We start from the raw sequence: 24,357 nt of genomic DNA, 5'->3' as shown, positions 1-24,357 counted from the left end.
GTCATGTATGCGGCGCAGTTCATCAGTAGCATCAGTAAGAAGGCTATGTATTCACTTTAAATGAAGTGATTCTCTTTAATCTAGTTGATGCTGATTCATTAATAAATTAGCTGTTGCAAAAATTGCTGATTACCAATGTTTTTTTTCCGTGAATCTGCTATGTTAGCGATTAAAATGCTAGTAAACGTTAGCTTGTTATAGAGGACATCACACTTTTGGCGATCTGGGATGATGTGAACATTAACGGCCACAATTAACCACCGATCCTGCCATTCAGGTTCCCTGTCACACACAGCCACGAACATACCAGTTACAATTAGCCTTCAACAAAAGGTGCACAGCTTTCATTCAGTTGGAGAAGGTTGTTTTCTCAGCATCTATTGTGTGCAGTATGTGCGCGGCGGATAAGATAAACATTCAGTTTACTAAAACTCGGGCGATTCATCGACGAGTACAACACAGAATTAAAGCTTCTGTCACTGTTACTGACAGTTTGTTTGGGTACACGAACATGAACAAAGTTTGTTGGCGGTGTGCAGTGCACTACAGGGGAAAATAACAACCACTCATTAATGTCGATGTACGATGTTGCAGTATATATCAGGATACAAGTGTTTAAAAAGTGACTCATTGTTAACATGTAGTGTCATGCGGAGTGTGTTTTTATATTTGTTTCCTGTCTTCACAACAGAGACAAAATATATATAAATGGAAAAAAGCTTTTTTTTTCACTTGTATTACAGTATGTGACAGTTCAGTTATTATATGACTCCAAGTCTGCATGATAAACCTATAAGCCTAATGCATATTGTCGCTTTGTGTCGTAGTTAGTACAATTTTGACTGTATTATTTGTGTCCCCTCCAAAAATTGCTCTTGAGAAATGTTAAGTGTATTGTCCCCCCAGTACTGTGAAATGAGATTTACGCCCATGGCCCTGGCTAGGTGTTAGTTGCAGATTGGGGGTAAACCCCCCTGGCGACCAGCTTGCTGGTTGGGTGAGGGGTGTTGTTGTTATATTTAAGAAGTATAACTAGTTAATGCTGTCTGATCGGTCTCAGTCACTAAACGTTACATCAATGTTATTTGTACGAGTTTCCCCCATAGGAGACGTGAGCTCGGCGACTCTCTTGCCAATTGTCGCGGAGCTCGCACTTACTTATGTGAGGGCGCATTTTTACACATATGCTAGGTGTGCAATAAGGGTAGCTCAGTGGAACCAGTGCCCATACTGGGGCTGTCATGGTTCCGCAATCATGTCATGTCCACTTTCTGTCTTGGGGCGGAGCCATGGCATAGCCTTAGATTTTATATGGACAGAGAGGTTGGGTCTTAGGTCTCTCTCTGAGTCTTTGTCTGTGTTTCCCGCCTTTTTCGTCTCGTTAGCTTTCCCTTAGTGTTTAACCTTTGTCACCTGGTCCTGATTAATTATCCCTTGTCTAGTTCCCCTTTATATAGTCCTCATGCTTCATTGTCCTGTGCTAGTTCATGTGTATTTCGTGCCGTACCCTGTTTCTGATATCAACAAGCCTTTGAGAGATTCCAGAGTTTTAGTCCAAGTGAGTTTTTAGTTTTAGTTATAGTTTAGTCCATTGTTGTTTGTCTAGTATTGTTTAAGTTCTTATTAGTTCTAGTCAGTGTTTCTTCCCCCAGTGCTTGTATATTGTTTTACCCCCTCATGATCTTTTGTTTTGTTCCTGTTTTTGTATATAATAAATCCGTTTGTTCACCCCTTGATACCCGTGTTGCTGCCTGCAATTGGATTCTTCCTCCACGGTCGAGACAGGGGCGCACTGGACACTGGGTCTCATTCAAAAGCATGCGTACGCATAATTTATTTGCGTGAAACCGGTGTACAATCGTTTTCACGAACGAATCATGATTCACTTAAACTTTCGTACTTTAATTTTTTTTTGGTGTGCCGCTCAGTGTCACACAGCACCACAGCTTGTCCCCTCGTCACCCCCGCCTTTTGCCATCGCCAGGCTCCACTGCTCACATTCCGCGCCTGCTAAACCAGCAAACAGGTTCAGTCACAGCAAGGGGGACCAACACGCGAGAGCACGAAGCTTGCAGAAACTTCAACTCGGACAGTTGAACGAGACAACGATGCCGCTTCCTTCACGTATGCAATTATGAAGGCCCCCACGCCCACCTGGTTTGCCTTGTACGCAAAAATGGTAATAAATAATCATAATCATTAATCGACTCCTGTCAATGTGTCGCATTTATCCTCCGAACTACGGAACAACCCCGATCAGGCCTTTACTGTCATGGTTCCACCTCTCCTTGTCAGGTATTTCTTGGTTTAGAGGTGGAATCATACAGTATCCTCTGTTTCTTGTGGGGAGAGATGGTTTTGACACTTATGGCCTTCCATACTCTCCCCGAGTCGCGTCATCGTTTCCTACCCTCCTGTTTCCAAGTTTCTGTTAATTAGCTTTCCTTGAGTGTAATCTCTTGCACCTGTTCCCTCTTGTTACCTCTTCCTATAAAGAGTCCCCTTGTTTCATTGTCCTGTGCGCGTTCATTGTAAACTGTACCTTGTTTGTTTGCTACACTGTTACCTTGCCCGTGTCTTACCTTGCCTTGTATTTGTTTGCTATTGTGATGTTCCTTGTTCCTTGTTCCTGGTTCGTGTTCCCCAGTCTTAGTAAGTGTAGTCCAGTGTTGTTTCAAGTGTTTGTTATATAGTTTAGTCAGTCAGTGTTTGTTGTTAACTTTATTATTTATCCTGTATTGTTTTCCCCCGTTGTGGGTTTTGTTTTGCCGGTTTTGTAGTGTTCCTTGTTTTGTTAATAAACCTGTTATCCCTTCACCTCCTGTCGTCCTGCCTCTGCCTGCAATTGGGTTCTCCTTGTAAACTCATAACATTTACAGAATAAATTCTTTCTGGCCTTCTAAAAGGTTTTAATCCCGTCATCGAGTGTATCATATGCCCTAATCTCTGTTCTGCACTCGCAGAGACCGACATCGTCGAACGCCTCATCAAAAAAGAGATAAACGATAGATTCATGATCAGCCCCTTTACCGCCCCACCATTTCCAATTTATCACTTCAGCCCCATAGGCGTAGCAATACAAAAAATTTCAAGGAAAAAGCGCTTAATATTCGATCTGTCATCCCCACACGGTTCCCCCTTTCCAAGCATTATTAGTCTTATCCCGCTCAAAGAATTCTCGTTACATTATCAAGACGTCGAGTAAGCTCTTCTGCATTTGTTGGCGTGGACAATTTTATTTTTTGTCCTCCTCAGCTTCCAATGCAGAAGCAGTCCAAAGATTTTTGACATTTTGTCAAAGCAATCTGTTGGATTCTCTCTAACAACTACCCCATTCCTTACCTCATCCACCTACTAGACAACTTTCTAATAATCCCGCCGCCAGAAGCTATCCCCGCCGCACATCTTTCCAAAGTCCTTGAAGTATTCTCAAAGCTCGGGATCCCTCTCGGACCCAAAAAAACTTCGGGACCCAGCATGTCCATTGAATTTCTAGGCATTGAGTTCGATATGCTAAAGTTCCCAAAAAAATTAATAGGACAATTTTGTTCGCGTCCTCCCTCATAGACACACTTCATTGTTTTAAACACGAGTTATTATCAATTCTCAGCCACCTGAACTTCATGATGCGCATCGTCCTGCAAGGTCGCGCTTTCCATTCGCATCTCCTCTACCTCGCATCCTCTGCTCACACTCCGGAGGATTTAATCCACCTAGACAGCTCAAGCCGCTCAGTCTATGGATTAAATTCCTCAAATGATGGAATGGTATATTTCTTTTTTAAAACGACATGATCCCCGTCGACATATGCTTATTTACTGACGCAGCTCCTTCCATCGGTTTTGGGGGATTTTACCAAGGTCGTTGGTTCGCGTCTACATGGGCCTCCCAGCTCACAAGTTTACTGCAGTCCCTCGCATCATCAGCACTTTTCGAGCTGTACCCGTTAGTGGTGGCGGCCACTAACGTGGAAAGGGTCTGCCTCCAGCATCATGGTCCATTGCGACAACGAAGCAATGGTAAATTGCATTAATAAGGCCGCTCACATTCACCTGCCTTAATGCCTTTTCTTAGATGCCAAATCTGGAATTCTGCGTGCGAACCGTTCATTCTGATGGACAAGCATGTCCCAGGAGTGAAAAACCAGATAGCTGACGCTTTCCCATTTTTCATTTCAGAAATTCAGGCTGTTGGCACCAGAAGCAGACCAAATAACAACGCCTGTCCCTCCCTATTCGGAATTGACATTTAATTAAACCACCCCCTTAAAACCCTGATAGATGCATCCTTGAGCGCAATCATTCAAGTCGTCTCCCACAGGACCCAACTTTCATACCTTACCGCATGGAGAAACTTCAAAAGAAAATTTATAATACCTAAAAAAAATTCCCATTCCCAGATTTCTCTCTCCTCTCCATCACGTCATTTATCTCTTTCCTCAACACAATCAAACATCTCCTAGCAAGTTCCATCAAAGGTACAATGCACACTCTCCATTTCACTCGCCCATTCTTAAACATCCATCAGTTTCATCAAGGGCATCCACAGAGCTTAACCCACCTATTGATACGCCAGACAACCTATCACCTTAGAAGTTCTGACCAGATGTATCTCAATTCTCCGCAGAGGCTACCACACCAAGCATACCGCACACACACTCGATGCCATGTTCATCCTGGCGTTCTTTGGATTTCTCAGAGGATCAGAATTCACCACTACGTCCAATTTCGACCCCTCAGTTAACCCCACCATTTCGGATTTGTCAGTACACGATTTGGAAACCATCTTGTTTTTAATTAAACAAAGCAAGCCTGATCAGGCCAGAAGAGGTCATTTTATATAAACTGTATCTTCAAACTTCAAGCCTCAATCCAGCCATTCCAAACCCTAGTAGCATACCTCCGCTTCAGAACATGACAGGCTAAATCTCCATCAGAACCTCTCTGTGTAGATGATATAAATCACCCAGCTACATGCTTCTGGTTCCAAAAACACCTTAAATCCGTTTTGCTCCATGCAGGCATTCAAGCAGATCTATTCTCTATCCATTCATTTCGCATTGATGCGACATCCATGGCCACCCAAAAGGCCTCTCACAGTCCCAGATCAAGTGCTCGGATGTTGGTCTTCAGACGCTTTCAAAAGTTACATCCGGAACGTCCCGCGCCCTCATCAGGAAAGCACACAGGACCCTCGTCACCCGAATCATTTAGCACCAATCATCAACCATCTAACAAGCTTCCCCAGCAAGCGAGCAGCAGCATCGCTACACCACTCCAACTCAGAGGAGCCCGGCTCCCATATCGTGCTCGGACGCAGCAGACTCCAACCCCCGAGGAGGAAGCATCGCAACACGCTACAGCCCCCGCAGGGGCCCGTGCTTCATACCTCACTGTGCAACTGCAGAACATCTTCCCTTCCCCTAAGTAATTTTCCCCGCCTGCTTTCCTTACCCCTTCCCCTGAAGCAAGTGCTTCATCCCTAATTCTGCCCCAGCAGAACGTCGTTCCCACCAAGCAAAGAAGCCAGTATCGCTTTAGCGACCGTCCCCGAGGGGGCTGGAGCTTCCAACTCGTGCTCTGCCGCAGCAGAAAAAAATCCCTTCCAGCCCCCCCAGAAGACCCATTAATAAATCAACACTTAATAGCATCAGCCACCACGCAGGAGCAGGATCCCCCACTTGCAGGAACTCCACAAATCCAGCGGCCACAGCAACACCTGTTTGGAGCCCTCTTCCCGGAACAGCACGCAAAATACGCATACCTTTACTACCCCTGCTATCTTTATTATCTGCAAAGGTGAACATTAACATTCATATCTTCCTGGTTAAATGAGGTACTACAAATCTAATAATTCTAGTAGTTATACACACATTTATTCAAACTACTTTGGAGCAGTCCAGTCAAATCAATGCCAATGAGCTCCCAGACAGCAGACACATAAAGTACATTTTCATTTTTTTAAATAGTTGTTGTATATTACAGTACCACTAAAGATTGAAGATTTACATTTATATACACTCTAATGCCTGTGGAGCAACCAAAGGTTTTCCAACCCTCTGGCATTCATTGCATTCCAAGACCTTTAGGAAATCAGCTTTTAATATTTGCAGCACCTCACAACAGTTTAAAACACAAAATAACTGAAACATATACCCAGTTGTAAATATCAATAAACATCCCAAGCCAGTAGAATCTGGAGTTTATTGCAGTGCATGTTTTCAGGATGCCCGAATGCCCCCAATTTGAGAGGAGTGGAACACATGTGGATGAGGTCTTGTGGCCAGAGCCGAACAGAAGGCGGGATCCATAAACACAAATTACACAAATGAGTTGCTTTTTCCCAATAGCAATTTATTCCGTTTTTTTGTTTTTGACTTTGGTTTTGTTTTGTTACTAAATTAGATTTTTGATTCTTTTTTTGTAAGAATGTTTGGTTTTTGTAAAAACATCTGAAAATGAAAATTAAATATTAGAGACCCAAAGACTGCAGTGTTTCAAATAAAGCCCATCAGTGTGTTGCTGGTGATATGAAAGAAAAATTCAAATGGTTCTTATTTATATAAGAACCATTGGTTTTTATTCAAGAATATAATTTTTAGAAAGGAGTGTTAAGTTTTGATTGCAGTGTTTTATTTTGGCATAGATGTGAGTTGTTAATCTCGATGTGCTATGTGTAATTTGATTGGGTGTAGAGTTTTGACTTAATGAGACAATTTCTGCAAAAAGTGTGTAAGCAATGGGCAAAAACTGTAAGTGTCAAGATGTGAACTCAAATAGCACATATTTATCCATCAGTAAACATTCATAGACAAAACTGATGACACACCTATCAGAATCTCAGGATAATATCTATAGGAGTTCATCATATACTGGGCTTTATACTACTAACTGTAAACATACAGTATAATTACAGTACACACTTTATATGAGAGAAATTTGCCATATGCCATATTTTTTGCCTCCTATTGACAAATCACTTCACTGTATTGTTTCCTTAAGTCACTTTGGATAGAAGTGTCAGCTAAATGTAATGATCTCTTGTGCAACAGTAACAACTAATACTGAATCATTACCAATCAAAGGTGCTTTGCTGAAGTAAATTTTTAGGAAAATGTGAAATCTCTTTAGTTTTGTACTGAAATCTGCAATATGATTCACAGGATAACTGTATTGTCATTTGCCCATGATCCGTTGCCTGTATAAAGGTTCTACATTAGAAATGTGTTCGCTTTACAGTAATAATGCTTTAAAAACAATAGAAATTGTTACAGGGCTGGTAACACTTTATAATAAGTTTACATTAATAAAGAAAAATCCTCTTAAATGATGTGTCTAATAGAGAGAAGGAAGTTGGGGTAAAGTACAGAATTCTCAAAACAAATCTGTAACCATCTCCCTAAGACAACATATAGATCTTTACTGTTCTGTGTACAAGTCACATGACTAAAATCTATAAATGTAAGTGTCTGTGAAAAGGAAACTAAGACAGACAGAGACTGGGAGACAACACACTCAGGGAATACACACAAAAGTAAGGTCATTATTTTTCTTTTTACATTTCCTTTTACACATTTGGCAGACGCTTTTATCCAAAGCGACTTACATTACATTATCCTATACATTTGTTTCTAAGTATGTGCAATTCCTTGGAATCGAACCCACAACCTAACGCAATGTTCTTACCACTGAGCTACAGGGAAGCTTTTGAACATCATAACATCTTTATTTTATGAAGTTGAACTATATTGTGAATTAAACTGTAAAAAAAAGAGAACCGGTTAATCCCTTAATACATGAAAATCACATTTCTACGAAGCACATTTCACGGCAAAGTTGTAATTTAATTGAATTCAATCTGTTAAACCAAAAGTGAAAACACAAGAAATTATTTGTTCTTCCACAAAATGAAATGTAGGTTTTAGCCGGAGACAACAGTTTGGAACGTCTTGTTACTGCAGTGTTATCAGCTGTGAGTGAGACCCATTTATACCGTGTACACTGAATACTGCTTTTTATTTGCTAGGCAGATTTGGTACTGAATGAATAAAGGATGAATGTGTACTGATTTAAGACTGATTATCAAATACATTACTCTGTCACATTACTGGTGTTTTTGAAAGGTTGAGTTAACACATGATTTGTTGACGGCAATGTACCAGTAAAGACTGAAAAAAGATTATTTTACACGTACATTAGACAGATAGCATTCTAATCATGGGATATCCTGTAGCTCAGTGGTAAGAACAACGCAAGGTTGTCGGTCTGCCAAATGCCTAAATGTAAATGTAAAATATATGAAATATATGAGCATATAAATACATCAGTAAGTTGCAAAATGGCTCTGGTAAAACATTTGCTATAATCACTATTAATAATAGCAGTGGTAACACTATCAATGATTTTTATATGAATGTAAACAAAAAATCTTATTACAAAAAATCAAATTTGCGTTGTGTATATTTTTTTAATTCCCATTGTATCAGGTGAAAACTATATGTTGATGTTATGTTTGTTTCTTGTACTTGCACAGAAGTTCCTCATCTCTTATCACGTCATCATGACATTCTTTCTTCCTGTGGTGATGCTGTGGCTGTTTTCTGGTGCTTCAGCTAGAGTTGTTCAGACTTTTGAGAATCAATGTGATGTTTTTTTTGCAGACAAACAACCTCCAATTATCACCCCGACACCTGCTTTCCAAAAGATCTGCCAAACGCTAAATGATGTTGTTTATTATGCCACGCTTTATGATACCAGCAACAAGATTCCTGTGTACTCAGCCTATAAGTTTGAAGGGTTAATAAAGTGTGAACGGCAAAGTGCATGGTACATCGAACCTCAGGTAAGAGAATTTCAGATATATTTCTTTATTTCCTGTAACTGGGCAACACAGAGGCGAATATTTATCAACAATCAATTATGTATGATATGTATATTTTCATGTTTTTTTTCCCATATGCAGAACTACAAATAAAGTTTAACTTGCAACTGAACAGCATAAAGTATGATTTTATACAGCGGCTGATAAATCGGTTAAAACGTTATAAAGACGTTTTCTGCTTTGCATTTAAATGGATTTTAACTTTAAAATCATTATAATTCCTGTGTGATTTCAGCCTTATTTTCTAAAATTCATGTTTTGTAATATGAAGTGAAATATAATTATTGTCCCTGATAGAGAAATTTGTAGTGGACTCAATAGTCAAAAAAAAAATCAGATGCAACCTGCTGCACAACATTCATAAACAGCGTACCAATACACATATTAGACATAAACACATGAAACGCACTGATCAATGTTCATCAGTCTTATTGATACTGGCACAAAGATCTTAAATCTGTTTTGTTTATAGTGAGACATTCTAGACCTTCTTCTGGAGGTTAAGAGTTTGTAACAAGAGTAGAGTACATGAGACGGGTCATTTAAAATCCTTTTAGCTTCATTCAGTGTGCATTGCTCATACAAAGTTTGAATACTGGGAAAGTCTTACAGTCTTCATAGCACAATATAAAGTATCATCTTATGTACAATCTTTTGTTTACATTACAGCTTGATGATAATATAGTAAAACCAAATATGGCATCACAGTGCACTCCAGCTGTTACATGTGGACACAAACAGGCTCTCAATGAAGACTATGTCAACTCTGGCTATGACAAAGGCCATCTTGCACCGGTCTACCAGGCAAGCTCACAGCAGTGTGCTTACACCACGTTCACACTCACCAATGCTGCTCCACAAAACCTATCATTTAACAGAGGCCAATGGAAAAAGACTGAAAAAGATATTGCAGTCCATCTGAACAATATTTGTAAACCATACACTAAGTATATTGTTACTGGTGTGGTACCAGGAAATATAAAAATAGGGAATAATGTGAATGTGCCGAGTCATTTCTGGACTGCGTACTGCTGCTTAGACAACAATAACAAATGTCAAGAATCACAAGGTTATATTGGTGAAAACAAGAATGATCCTGTCAAGCAAATGAATGTGTCTGATTTAGAAGAACAGTTGGCAAACCTTTATCACTTTACATCTTTTAAGTTGTTTGCTAGTTCTGCAAATCCTACAAGGAAAATAAACAGAAACATCTGATTTTAAGTGTTCATTGTGTATGCAATTGTAGTGTCAATGAAATGAAGGTCTTTTACAGGCATGTAATGATACACATTCATAGTTTGACTGATGAAATTATATAAAAAAGTGTGTGCAAACCTTTACTGCTGTATCCACTTAGGTAAAAAGCTAATGCAATTCCATTCTATTGATATAATTATTAATACTCTATATGTATGAAATAATGGGGGGCACGGTGGCTTAGTGGTTAGCACGTTCGCCTCACACCTCCAGGGTTGGGGGTTCGATTCCCGCTTCTGACTTGTGTGTGTGGAGTTTGCATGTTCTCCCCGTACCTCAGGGGTTTCCTCCGGGTACTCCGGTTTCCTCCCCTGGTCCAAAGACATGCATGGTAGGTTGATTGGCATCTCTGGAAAAATTGTCCGTAGGGTGTGAGTGCGTGAGTGAATGAATGAGTGAGTGTGTGTGCACTGCGATGGGTTGGCACTCCATCCAGGGTGTATCCTGCCTTGATGCCCGATGACTCCTGAGATAGGCGCAGGCTCCCCGTGACCCGAGGTAGGATAAGCGGTAGAAAATGGAATGGAATGGAATGTATGAAATATATGTATGATTCACGTTCTTGCTTGAACTGGATGATTTCTCAATGTAACTATAATAAAGTGTTTATGAAGCATTTATAATGACCTTGATTGATGAAGATAACGTCATATTTTATGAATTATGTGTATGTGTACAGAAATAAAATTGTGTTAAAAATACCAGTAGGACCTACATGTACAATTATTATCAGTAATACTCACATTTCTGCTATTCAAATAATTCCTTTGTAGATGTAGCACTAACTCAATTGTCACAGCACGCATACTATCTGAGAAATTGACAAATTTACACGGTGTGGAGTTTCATTAGAGAATTTGTTTATTCTGTAAGAAAGCAGGTGTCAATAATTGTTCATTATTAAGCAAAAATGGGAAGGAAATGAATCATTTTTTAGGAAATACAAGTAATGCTGCTCAGTAAAACGGGCCTGTTGTTGTGGAGATTCAGTCTTCTCAGGAAGAAAAGTCTCATAGACGGCACCATGCTACTTTGTGTTCTGCCTGGGTTTTGTAAGGACTCCTGTCATGGTCAATACACAGGCGAGACCCAATTGCGGGGTGAACAAAAGGTTTTATTGAAGAGACAAAGTCAATAGCACAGTGAAAGTCCAAAACCTCAGGGCCTTATCACCGTGAGAAGAGGCAGACTTCCGGGCACCGGTAGACCGGTAGTAGAGGCGCAACTCAATTCCGTGCGAGACAGAATCCCGGTCACTGGCAGACGTGTAGTAGAGGCGCAGCTCAATCCCATGCGGGGTTTCGAGAAACACGGAAGAGTAGTCTCGGGGCGTCAGATCGAGGGGCAGGCGTGGAAGCGTGGAGAGAAGATCTAGAAACTGTGACAAGGTAGTACACGACAGACTAGACAGGAACAATATAATGACTTCTTTAGACAAGCCGCAGCTATGTCTAGGGCAGTCTGAACTGGCAAGATACAATGCAACGGTCAGACAACGGACAACAGATACAGAGGGATAATATAGGAAACTAAACGAGATAACATGGTTAACAGGTGCGAAGGGGTAAATGAGCTAGAAGTGAGATTCAAAACAGGTGTGTGAGCATGAGTGGAAAATCACCCGTGTGGGGAATCCTAAGGAAAACACGGGGCGGGGAGACAGACGTAGGCACTGAGCACGCGGTTAGCGGGTAGCCAGCCTCGTGCTCCACAAAAAACAACACACCCACGTGCAGAAGAAGTCCCGAACCGACCTGGGTCGTGACAACTCCAGTCCCCATCATGCTTAATGGTTTGTTATCTTGTATTGGTTTCACCAGTGTTCCATTTCCTGTTTGTCCCTTCATCTGTGTGTGTATATAGTTGTGTTCAGTTGTCTGGTGTGAAAAATGGAATACATAACAGTGTTGGACCACGTTAATTTATACCGGGGATAATGAATCATACATAAAACTTCTTGGAGATTATGTTGCTCTGTGTTGAATTGTTTCTGAAATAGGGGTTGATTAGATGCACCATTATTAAGAATGAGTCCAGTTCCATAAGAGATGCACAGAGACTTGCTCTTTTCCCAGTTGGCTTAAAGGCCCAAATGGTCTAGATAGCGAAGCACACAACTGATTTCACAAGAGCCAAGATAGCCCAAACATTGAGTTGAGAAGGTGTATAAGCTCTGGGTCAGTCTTACACCTTACTCGCATTGGCCTGGTGGACCTTCACAAGGGTCATGGGGCACTGGGCGGAGGCGGCCTCACCTATAGCAGCATAAGCCTTCAACACGAGTGCCGAAGAAAACTGCATTAATGCAGAGATAGCCATAAATGTCAGGGTTCTGCCTCATCATGTTTTTTATTTCTTGGTCTTGTGGCAGAGCCAGAACAGGATCCCTTGTTTCTTGTAGAGAGAAATGTTTTTGGGCCTCTTTGAATGCCATACTCTCTCTCTGAGTCTCATCTGTGTTTCCTGCCCTTTCGTCTCGTTTTTTTCTGTTAATTAGTTATGCCCCACACCTGTTCCCTATTGATTATTCTCCCTATTTATTTACCCTATGTTTCTTGTCCTCTGCTGGTTCATTGTCACTCGTTGTTTGTGTCATTGTGGTGAGTCCCTGTTGATTTTAGTCCAATCTAGTTAAGTTATTTGTAGTTATGTATTTAGTCGTGGTCCTGTCATGTTGTTATTGTCCCCTGTTTTGTTATGTTACCCCCTCGTGGGTTTTTTGGTTTTGTCATTATTATTTATTCATTACCCCTTACCTGCTGTCTGCACTTGGGTCTTTTGTCCGTGTCTCTCCGAAATTCATGACATTTGGTGTTGATGGTGCCATCTGTTGGATTGTTTGGTTCCTTGCACTTATGGCCAGTGGATGTGGTTGAGGCCCTTAAAGGTATAACATGTTTTAAAACATAACTTACTTTCTCACCCTAATGAACAATGGACATGGGTGAAACCCCCTAAGCGTTAATCTTTGTATAAAACCGTTCTCTTATTTAACATTAATATGTATGTACCCTTACCAGTTGATTGCTTGAGTCAGTAAACGCCCTGTTCAGCTCTATGTAAATAGTTCACTTTGAGGAAATAAACGAGCTTGATACATTTTGGTGTGAGTGCCTCTTGCTCCCAGAGCTCTAATGAAAACATCCAACCGTAATTGCCTACTGAATATTGAAGGTTAATCTGAACACCGAAAGAGACAAATTTCAAAATCTTACAGCGGTGAAGAGAGCACAGTTGCCATCTAAGCATCAATGTGCTGATTTCAGCATCTGCCTCTGATAGCAGCAAATCACCCGCTGGTCCGCCATAAACTCAGATAAATAAATAAATAATGAGGTGTCACGCAAATCACAAGTCCAGTATGGTGTACCCCAGGGCTCAGTTTTAGGGCCTCTGCTCTTTACACTTTGCATACTATCTCTAGTAGATATAATTAAGAGACACACAGAATTAGCTTTCACTGCTGTGCTGATGATACTCAACCTTATATTTCCTCGAAGCCTCACGAAACACAGCAGTTCAATAGAATAATGGAATGCATAGTCGATATGCAAAATTAACAAGGAACATTTTTTTTATTGCTGAACTCGGACAAAACCGAAGTGTTACTTATTGGACTGAAAACCGCCATACATAACAACTATAAATAGGCTTAACTATTGACAGATGTTCCATAAAAACTCTCGTCGTCAGCAAAGAATCTTTCATTTAAGAGCCATGTTGCCAATACCTGTAATACCTGCATTTTCCATCTTAAGGATATATCTAAAGACAGACACGCTCTATCAGTTTAAATCTAGATTCAAATCTGAACTTGATTTTCTCTTTAAGAATATTTATAGTGGGTTGTAGTTGGATCCTCTATCATCACATTGGTCCAAAATAAACATCAAAACGTGTGGGTCACTGAGAACAAAAGCATGGTATCCTATTTCCCTGACCTGAACCCCCAAAGAAAAATGATGAGGATGACCTGTGAAGTGTCCCTTGAAAGAAAGTCTTAGGGTTACTATAGGACAATCACTTTCTGTTCCTTAACACTTTGTGTTTTTTATCTCTGTGTGGACAGTCCGTAGGCGTAATGATTTTTATACTGTACAAACTGTATATTTTTTCCCAACCCCTAAACCTAAAGATCATAGAAACTTTTTGCATTTTTAGATTTAAAAAAAAATATTGTTCTGTAGAATTCATAAGCTATTGTGCCCATGGGGACCTCAATTTTGGTCCCCACAGTGACACGGTTCCCCATGAGTTGGTGTGTATTCAGGTTTAGGTCCCCACTGATATATACAAACCAAGATAGTCCAAGAAACACTTTACAGGCACACACACACATACACATTAGACACCCACGATCAGAGACACACGCAGATAGATAGATAGATAGATAGACAGACAGACTGTTACGGCCCATAACCAGTTTAAGGCTCGTTAAACTAAACAAGACAAACAAAAAGGAAACCAGGCGATCAAATTAAAGAATCACAAAACTTGATTGCTTTCGAAAATGCCTCCATTAAATTCCAAAGGTAGAACAATAATATATTTCACCAAATAGTTATAAATCACAATCCAATAAATAGTTAACAAGAAAAGAAAAATAGCAGGCAGCGGGTAGGAAACTAAGAAAACAGAAACCCTGAATAATCCTTTCTCGGAATAGGGCTCTTACCTGGCTTTCGAAAAAAGAATATAAACCAGGTGAGAATATAAACCAGGTGAGTCTTCTGTGCAACTGCTTCCTTCTCTTCATTACTAACTAAATAAACAAAACGTGAACTATAAATAAATATTCTACCCATTGCTACTGATTACAAAAAAGAACAGAAGTTACACAGACAGATAGACAGACAGATTGATATAATTTATTGTTGGAAATTGTTGTGGAAATAATACATTTGCCAGATTGAGTGCCATTACATGTTGAACAACAAATTCTGTTTCATGCTTGGATTTCTCGATTCCGTCCACGTTTTCCGCATTCGGAAATCACTGGGCTCTATGTGTGTCACGTGAGGTATGAGTCTTTGGTATCAGTGTGTCATTACAAGTACGAGCAGATGAGCTTGGGATCAGTTCGATACCGATACTGGTGTCAGTATCGACATGGGGCTGTCATGATCCTGTCAGCCTGAACTAGAAAAACAACTACAAAGTGGACAGGAATGAAACTAATTGCGAGAAGGAAGTTGGGATAAGAAAGGAAGGAACCTAAAAAAATATGTAACCACCTCCCTAAGACAACATATAGATCTTTGCTGTTCTGTGTACAAGTCACATGACTAAAATCTATAAATGCAAGTGTGTGTGAAAGGTAAACTAAGACAGACACAGACTGGGAGACACACAGGAAATACGAGGGTTTATAACACAGGTAAGGTCATTATATTGCTTTCAGTGGTGTACCTGAAAACCATACTTAAGTAACTGCACCACAGACACTTTCAACATGCTCCTTACCACATGCACTATACCAACACCACCACCCGTTTATTTTAGATGGAACCTTCGCTCTCTCTCACCTAGCACCCTCTCTGCTAAAGTGATATCGTCTCTTCCCTCCAACTTTGCATCTCTAGATGCTGCCACTGCCACCGATACCTTATGCTCAACACTTACATCCTGTCTAGATAAACTTTGCCCCCTGTCCTCCAGACCAGCTGGCCTCATCCCCTCCTGCCCCTGGCTGTCTGACATCATCCGTGAACAATGGAGTACACTCAGGACTGCTGAAAGGAAATGCCGCAAGACCAAGAATCCTCCTGTATTACCACAGTTAAAACGTCTTTCTTTACCACCAAGGTGAGCAATGCACCTAACACTTGACAGCTTTTCAAGACATTTAACTCTCTTCTTTTCCCCTCTCCTCCCCCGCCCACTTCATCATTGACCTCGGATGACTTCGCTGTATTTCTTACTGAGAAAACATCATCCATCAGCACAAACTGTTGTGCTGTTTGTGCTGATTCTCTGCACCTCAGACCTCGGTTCACACCACCCTCACTTCAAACATTGAACTCTCCACTTTCACCCCAATGACTGACACTGAAGTCATCAGACTTCTCTCCAGCCACCCCACCACCAGTCCCCTTGATCCAATCCCCTCCCTTCTCCTTCAGGCCATATCCAGCACACTAACACCTGCAATCACACACAGCATCAACACCTCCCTGCTCAACGGCACTTTTCCATCCACATTCAAACAGGCCCAGGTCACAGCCCTACTGAGGAAACACGCATTGGACCCCTCTTCTCCCGACAGTTACAGTGTGTCAAGGAGGGGCTCGGTGTCCACTGCTCACCACATGATCACTGGGGTCCTTCAGGGATCGTTGCTTGGACCGCTGATTTTTTACATCTACACAACATCCTTGGAACCCATCATACGGGCACACACTACACACTACTCGTGATTCCGGCACACCCCACGGTGCAACATGATCTCACCATTCATCTTGGCAATATCACAATCAATCCTTCCAAAACAGCCAGGAACCTCTGAGTCATATATTATGAACAGCTGTCCTTCAATGATCACGGGACCCTATCTCACTGACCATGTTGCACAACTCCTTGTCTAGGCCCTGGTAATCTCAAGGTTGGACTACTGCAACGCTCTCCTTGCTGGTCTTCCTGCAAAGGCTATCAAACCACTCCAGCTGGTTCAAAACGCAGCAGCATGCCTCGTCTTCCAACAACCTAAAAGGACTCATGTGACACCCCTTTTCATCTCCCTCCACTGGCTACCGGTTAAAGCTTGTATCAGATTCAAGTCACTAATACTTGCCTACAGGACTATCACTGGATCTGTACCGGCTTACTTACACACCCTCCTGCACTCCTACACCCCATCAAGATCCCTGCATTCAGCAAACCAGCGGCATCTTGTATTGCCTTCCCATAAGGGCAGTATATCTCTTTACCTGTTCATTCTCCTTCACAACTCCTTCATGGTGGAACATTCTTCCTAACTCGGTCCGGTCAACCACATCTCTCACAACATTAAAAAAACTATTTAAAACCCATCTCTTCTGTGAATACTTGACAGACAAAAAAAACACAGACCCCTTCTCTCAACATGAAGTGGTCTAGCTTTTGTTGAAACCAGTAACTTTGTATTGGCACCAACTGTATAATTAATCCTCTATGATATATCGCTTATTGTTCCCTAAACTCGTTGTAAGTCACTTTGGATAAAAGCGTCTGCTAAATGACTAAATGTAAATGTAAGTAAAAGTACAGATACGTTGCAGCGAAAATTACTCCGTAACAGGTTACAATTCACCAATTCCGAAAAGACTTCTGTAAAAGTCTTTGAGTATCTGATTTTAACAGTACTTTAGAATTTGACTGATTCTGAATAAAGCTCAAAGGAACATTAGTCCTCAACACTTAAGAGACATGTCAGTGAAAAACAAAAATTAGTTGATTCGTGAGGAGAGCAATAGCATTTATTTTCTTCTATCATAATAAGCTGGATCACCTCAAAATTGCAACAAATAATAACCTACATCTATTGCAATCACCCAAGTCTCATTTAAGCTCAAGTGCTCATGAGTAAACCAAACTCCTTCAAAAAGGTCTCTTCTATATAACGGACAAATAAAATGACGTTAAAGGATGATGTCATATGAAACCCCACTTTTTCTGTGTTTAAGTGCTATAATCGGGCCCCTGGTGCACCTAGCAACCCAGAAAATGTGAAAAATAAGAACTCAGTCAGTTTATTTTGGTGTGCCTTTCCCTGCAAGCATGTGAGAAATCGAGACGTTCAGAATTCGCTCCGGTTGTGATGTCCAAAGGGGATTTTATTATAATGTTACTGCCCCTTATTCAACACAGTTTCACCCACTGCGCTCCGTCATTGTTGTTTTCACAAGCCACAGCGGTGTACGTAACCCCATGGCTAAAGTTCCTGGACAACATGCAATATATTCGCTGCAGAGAGTCCAAACCCAGGAAGAGGTAGGAGTGGATTCATTAAATTTTTTAGTGGAAATGAAATCCCTCAGAAACCATAAGTTAAAACCTGCTTGTTTGCGTGAATCATTTCAAACTGGAGTGCTTTGTCAACATGGGACAGCACAAGCAGGATTACCTTCAAAGTTGTTCCTCAAGAGGGATCGAGACCGACTGAACGAGACCACAATGCCGATGTGAGTAATATTTATCAACAGTCTGAATTGACCTAAATGTTCCTGTGTATATATAGGAGGATGACGTTAGCATATGATAGTGAAGGGAGCTATGTCAGTCACATGCTAAATGGAACATTCAAAGCCTGTGTTAATAAAGAGGATCCAGATGTTACTGAAGCGGGGACTTTCAAGGTTTCTGGAGGAAGGGTGCCGGCTGATCAGAGAGATGAAGGAAGCATGGGGCCCTTGTGGGGGCGGTCGCTGAGGCGATACCTGCTTCTAGATGAGTTCAGACTGCTGTGGAAGAGTTTAGATGGAGGCGAGGGCCCTTGTTGGGCGGTCGCTGCTGCGATGTCAGCCTCTAAGTGAGAGATGTCTGCTGATGCAGAACGTAGATGGAGGCTTGGGCCTTTGTGGGGAGGTCGCTGCTGCGATGCTGGCCTCTAAGGGAGTGATGTCCGGTGCTGCAGAACGTAGATGGGGGCACCGGCCAGTGTGAACATGGCGTTGAGTGTGCTGGCAGTGTGCGAGGAGTGGTAGCCTCTGCGGAGGGTAGAAATGCATGTGGTCAATAGATCCAAAGTTATAGGTTGCCTTGTGTCCGGGCGGAAGGATTAAGCTCCTTTGGATTCCTTTGATGAGCATGGAGGCTTGAGAACGTCTTGGTTACGTATGTAACCTCAGTTCCCTGATGGAGGGAACGAGACGTTGTGTCGAGAACGACAGATGGGGTTCGCCCTTGAGAACCAATCAACTCTGACTACTATAGAAAAGGCCAATGAAATTTGGCGAATGCAATTTGCATGCCGGGCTTCGCCCCCGGAAATCCGGTATAAAAGGAGGCCGGCGTGCAGCATTCACTTACCTTTTGTTCTGAAGAGCCTGAGACCTCTCAAACTGCAGCAGAATACGATACGTGTTCGTGGCATAAGGGACACAACGTCTCGTTCCCTCCATCAGGGAACTGAGGTTACATACGTAACCAAGACGTTCCCTTTCTGTCGGTCTCTCGACGTTGTGTCGAGAACGACAGATGAGGTTGCCTATGGAAAACGCCACAACGCTGTATCGCGTCACAATCTCTAGCGAAGCGACGGTAACAAGCCTGGGCGTGTCATCTCGAAGCTTTCGTGAGACTGTAACCTTCCAGTGTGGTGGTCGGGGGGTTCCAGAGCTTTCTTGGAGAAAGATGGGTACAGCCCTGACCGGTAACTTTCACGGACGGGGCCTTAGCTCTCTATAGGCGAGAGGCCGTCCGGATCAGTTTACACCGGGTAAGCGCGACTCTTAATCAGAGAAGCGCTACAGAGGCCACCTCCTACCCGTGGGGAGGAATATGGTGGATATAGGTATGGTCTCGTCCTTGGAGGAGAACGCATGGAACGTGCGGACTGAGTAGTTAACCGCGAGGTGGAGGCCCACCTGGGGAAGCTCATGGGTTACCAGGAGTGGGAACCATTCTCATGAGGATACATCAGACTCTTGAAGGAAGTGAGCGCCCTCAGGAGGGCCGTCTTACTCTATGAGGAAGATCGGAACCTCTGAGGGACTCTTTGGGGGGCCCTGAGGCTCCCCAGGACCACTTAGGGTCCCAAGAGGGTATGGAGCAGAGATGAGGCGGATTCCGCCCTCTCGCTGCTTAGGAACCTGGTGACCAGGTCGTGTTGCCCTAGAAACTTTCCACCGACTGAGTCGTGATGAGTGGCAATAGCGACTACATACACATTCAGTGTGGAGGGGAGATGTTAGTCTCCAGTCTCGTAGAAGGAAAACACAATCCTGATCGAGCACCTCAGTGGGTCTTTCTCATTGAGAGAGACACCAGGACGAGAAGAGGCGCCGTCTAGAGGCGTGTAACCGCCTAGTAGATGGGGCCCTAGCCTGGCAGATGGTCTCAGCCATAGAGGGGGAATAGCCATCTCAGGATCTTCTTGACCCGTCTAGAGACCAGACATGGGTGTACCAGAGGTCTGATCTGGGATGCCAGAACGTGTCCTTCCCCTGAGAGAGCAGGTCCTCTGTCAGGGGAATGGTTCAGGGGGAGTCGCTGTCCAGAGCATCGGCTCTGAAGCCAAGTGCGGTTAGACCGGTGTGGTGTAACCAATAACACTTGGTGCTCCTGCTCCCTGACCTTGCACAGAGTCTGTACAAGAAGGCTCCTGGGGGGAAGGTGTGCTTCCGCCCATCCCGCGGCCAGCTGTGCGCAAGGATATCCGTGCCGAGGGCAGGGACTGTCAAGCGGGCAAATGGTGGTGTTACGGGAGGTGAACAGGTTTTACCTGGGCCTACCCGAACAGCCTCCAAATGAGCTGGACTGCACGGGGGTGGAGTCGGCACTCTCCACGAGGCATAAACTGGCGAGAAAGCACGTCGGCTGTCTAGTTCAGTTTGCCCGGGGTGTGTGGCCTGCAGGGAACGAGTCACCTGTTGACTCCACCGGAGGAGGCGTCGAGCAAGTTGTGTTTAGCTGCTGTGAGCGAACGCCACCCTGACGATCTGTATTCGCTACAGCTATAGTGCTGTCCTTGGAACAGCACGTGTATGTCTCGCACGAGAGGCCGTAGCCTGCTCAGTGCAAGTAGCATAGCCCACAACTCTTGGCAATTGATATGCCAGCGCAGGCGGGGGTTCGTCCAACACCCCACCTGCGTGCCCGTTGCACACTACACCGCACCCCTGCAGGGAGACTTCAGTCGTCACCACGACCTGCCTCATAACCTGCTCAGAGGGACCTGAGTCCGTCGAAAAAGTCATAAAGACTAGGGGTTATGGTGCGTCGGCAGCAGGGCGGCATCACCATGCGCCTGCTGCCGGTGTGCCACGCTCTCCTCGGAACTCGACTCTGAAACCAGTGTTGGAGCGGTCTCATGTGCATCAACTCGAGGGGTATTAACCCGCGAGGACGCCATGTGTCCCAGGAGCCTCTGAATTGTTTCAGGGGGACCGCTGTCTGCCTAAAATGTTCATTTCAGACAGTTCAACACTGGTTGGGCACAACTGCGGACAGGTGCGCCGACATGGTGACAGAGTTGAGTTCCATACCGAGAAAGAGGATGCTCTGCACTGGGGAGAGCTTGCCCCTCTCTTGGTTGACCTGGAGTCCCAATCGACCTAGGTGCCGGAGCACCAGGTCCCTTTGTGTACATAACAGATCTCGCGAGTGTGCCAAGATAGGCCAGTCGCTGAGATAGTTTAGGGGAGGGAGAAAAAAAAGTCCTCCAGAAAGGGAGGACTCTGTACTGATATGTCCGCCTCTCGCACGCGAACCCTGGGAACGGCCGGTGTCGAGGAGGATCGAGACATGAAAGTAAGCGTCCTTCAGGTCGATTGCCACTAACCAATCCTGACACCTGATAGATGTCAGGACGCGCCTCTGTGTGAGCACCCTGAATGGCAGCTTGTGAAGGTGCTCTGTTCAGGGTACGCAGCCTTTGGGGGCAACCCGCCGTCTTTCTTGGGAACGATGAAGTGCGGGTCGTGACCCACTGAACATCTTGGTTTTGAGGGACGAACTCGATGCCTGTTTTGCCAGAAGGGTGGTGACCTCTACCCGAAGTACGGAGGCGTCCCTGCCTCTGACAGAGGGAGAGATGATGCCCCGAAACTTGGGAGAGTCTCTGGCGATCTGGATCGAGTAACCAAGACGGACCGCCCTCATTAGCCAGCGAGACAGTGTGGGCAGCTCTCGAGCTCCCAGGGACTGTGACAGGGTGACCAAGGGGACGGTCTGCTTCATCATTCCCACGGGGGGTGGTTCGTCGGCTGGCGGAGCTAACCATGTCGTGGGGGAGTCCCCGGAGGGAAGGTTTGCTCTGACTACTTACCTGCCTGGCGGGACAACGGCACGCACTGTCGGTTTGAGAGTGGTGAAGGCTGTCGTATGTGTACGACCTCACGCCTCGCCAGGGTGTGAGGTCGGTTCGCCGAGCACAGTCCAGTGGAGTGTGCGATCGGCTGCAAGTAAACCCGGGGAGAACAGAAAACTCAGTGAGTAAGTGGGCGCCAAGCCCTAAAAAGGGCCCGGCTTTGGTGACGAGGCAGGAGTCGTCCCGTACCGACCGATCAGAGCCGTGGCTGTGAAGGTTCGGGCCCGATGTTGTTCTCCCTGGGGTCTTCCCGTCAGTGTCCCTTCTCGCGAGGAGGTTGCTGACGGGGTGGAGGTTTCCCCCTCGACCTCTGCTTCCGGGGTGCCGCCTGTGGGGGCACAGGAACCGGAGCCGATGTCGAAAGGGTCCTGGGTTGCAGGGAAGCAGACGTCACGTGAGATCTCGGAGGCCTGTAGGCGGCCGAGTCGCGGCGTGAAAAAAATGTGGTTAATTGCCAATGTCTGCTTCGCCGTCAAAAAACTGCTGAGCGCAGTCCTCGACGGTGTTACCAACAACCCACCCTGCGAGATGAGTGCATCAAGAAAGCGGACTTCCTTGGTGTCACTCTTCTGCACAAGGTATAGCCGGGGGTGTCTCTCCTGGAACACTACCGTGGACATCGTCCGACCCAGGGCCCGTGCCGCCGCCTTAGTCGCCCGTAGAGCGCTGTCAGCGGCGGCACGGAGATCCTGCATTATACCCGGGTCGGCCTTACCCTCGTGGAGCCCTCTCAACGCCCTGGCCTGGCGGACCTGCAGGATGGCCATGGCATAGAGAGAGGAGGCAGCCTGGCCTGCAACATCGTAAGCTTTCGACACCAGTGATGCCGAAGTCTTACGTGCTTTGGACGGTAGGAGTGGCCGATCCCCCCCAGGTGGTAGCCGTCCGCGGCACAGGTGCACCGCAGGCGGACGTTCCACCCGGGGGATCTCCACGCAGTCCTTGGCTGCCTCACCATCGAGGGAAGTAAGGGAGCCAGAGCTGGTTTCACTGGAACGGTCCGTGAGTGGAGCGTTCCAAGTTTTACACAGCTCCTCATGCACCTCCGGGAAAAACATGGCACCCGGGGTGTGCGCGGTTTGCACCGCACACCGACCTCAGGAACCACGTATCCCCGGGTTAGCACGGATGACATCACTTCTGCTTCCTCCTGAACTCGACCGCTGGGGGTGGAGTTTGGATTCGGCAGAGTCGGATGCCAGTCTCCCTCCGATGCTGCGAGCGACATCTCATCTACGTCACACATCGTTTCCGAGTGTGTGCGTGAGGATCCGGACGGTATGCCACCGCCGGTTGGGGAACGTTCAGAAGAGCGAATCGGGGTGCGATCGGCCCGTGAGCCCTTGGCTGGCGGGTTTACGTTCGCAGAGTTCCCCATATCATTAACGCTGCTACGTGGGTGGTCATCGGGGCCGTAGCCACAGATGTCACAGCCCGGGTTGCAGACGAAATGGTGGCTGGTTCCCGTAGGAAGACAGCCACCCGTGACCGCAACTTCTGAATGACAATCTGCCCGCAGTGCAGGCAGATGTGTCAACGAACGCTGCTTCAGTGTGCTGGACGCCCAGACACCTAAAGCAGCGATCGTGTCCATCCCCCTCCTCGATGAGGGTGCCGCACCCAAGAGAACAGCGGGACATGCCGCGCTGGAGAATGCTCAGTCAGTCCTGAAAAGGACTTTTAGAAAAAATCTTTAACACCTCCAGAACCGCCGAGACGCCCAGGGGAAGGTCGCTGCAGGAAGGGACGATCCGCTGTAACACTTCTTAGCACCAGCGTGTAGTTGTAGAGGATTGAATCCTGAGTTGTACTCATGAGCGATGGCTCTGAAGAACAAAAGGTAAGTGAATGCTGCACGCCGGCCTCCTTTTATACCGGATTTCCGGGGGCGGAGCCCGGCATGCAAATTGCATTCGCCAAATTTCATTGGCCTTTTCTATAGTAGTCAGAGTTGATTGGTTCTCAAGGGCGAACCCCATCTGTCGTTCTCGACACAACGTCGAGTGACCGACAGAAAGGGAACTGGCTATAGCTGGGCAGGTTGAGTTGAAAATTAGTTTGTGGAAAAATTGAATTCCGCTTAGGTACCCTTTAATTGAGCTGGCTTGCAGGTTTTTGTTGATTTTCAGGAAGGATATGAATGAGGTGCTGGTAAGCAGAGAGAACTCGTGAAAAGGCATGTTTATGTTCGGACGAATGACTTAAAACTT

At 44.7% G+C, this 24,357-nt stretch overlaps 1 protein-coding gene across 1 annotated transcript; it reads left to right on the top strand.

Moving 5' to 3' along the window:
* The first annotated feature begins 8,559 nt into the window (after positions 1-8,559).
* LOC130406922 (endonuclease domain-containing 1 protein-like) lies at positions 8,560-18,650 on the top strand. The gene is made up of 4 exons (XM_056729503.1): positions 8,560-8,841; positions 9,550-10,013; positions 15,799-15,945; positions 18,356-18,650. Exons 1-4 carry the CDS (start codon positions 8,560-8,562, stop codon positions 18,648-18,650), a joined length of 1,188 nt encoding a protein of 395 aa, XP_056585481.1.
* Positions 18,651-24,357: the final 5,707 nt, after the last annotated feature.

The sequence above is a fragment of the Triplophysa dalaica genome, chromosome 18 (genome assembly GCF_015846415.1).
Source record: "Triplophysa dalaica isolate WHDGS20190420 chromosome 18, ASM1584641v1, whole genome shotgun sequence".
Lineage (NCBI taxonomy): Eukaryota > Metazoa > Chordata > Actinopteri > Cypriniformes > Nemacheilidae > Triplophysa > Triplophysa dalaica.
Note: the sequence above shows the minus strand (reverse complement) of the source record. Positions and strands in the feature narration are given on the sequence as shown.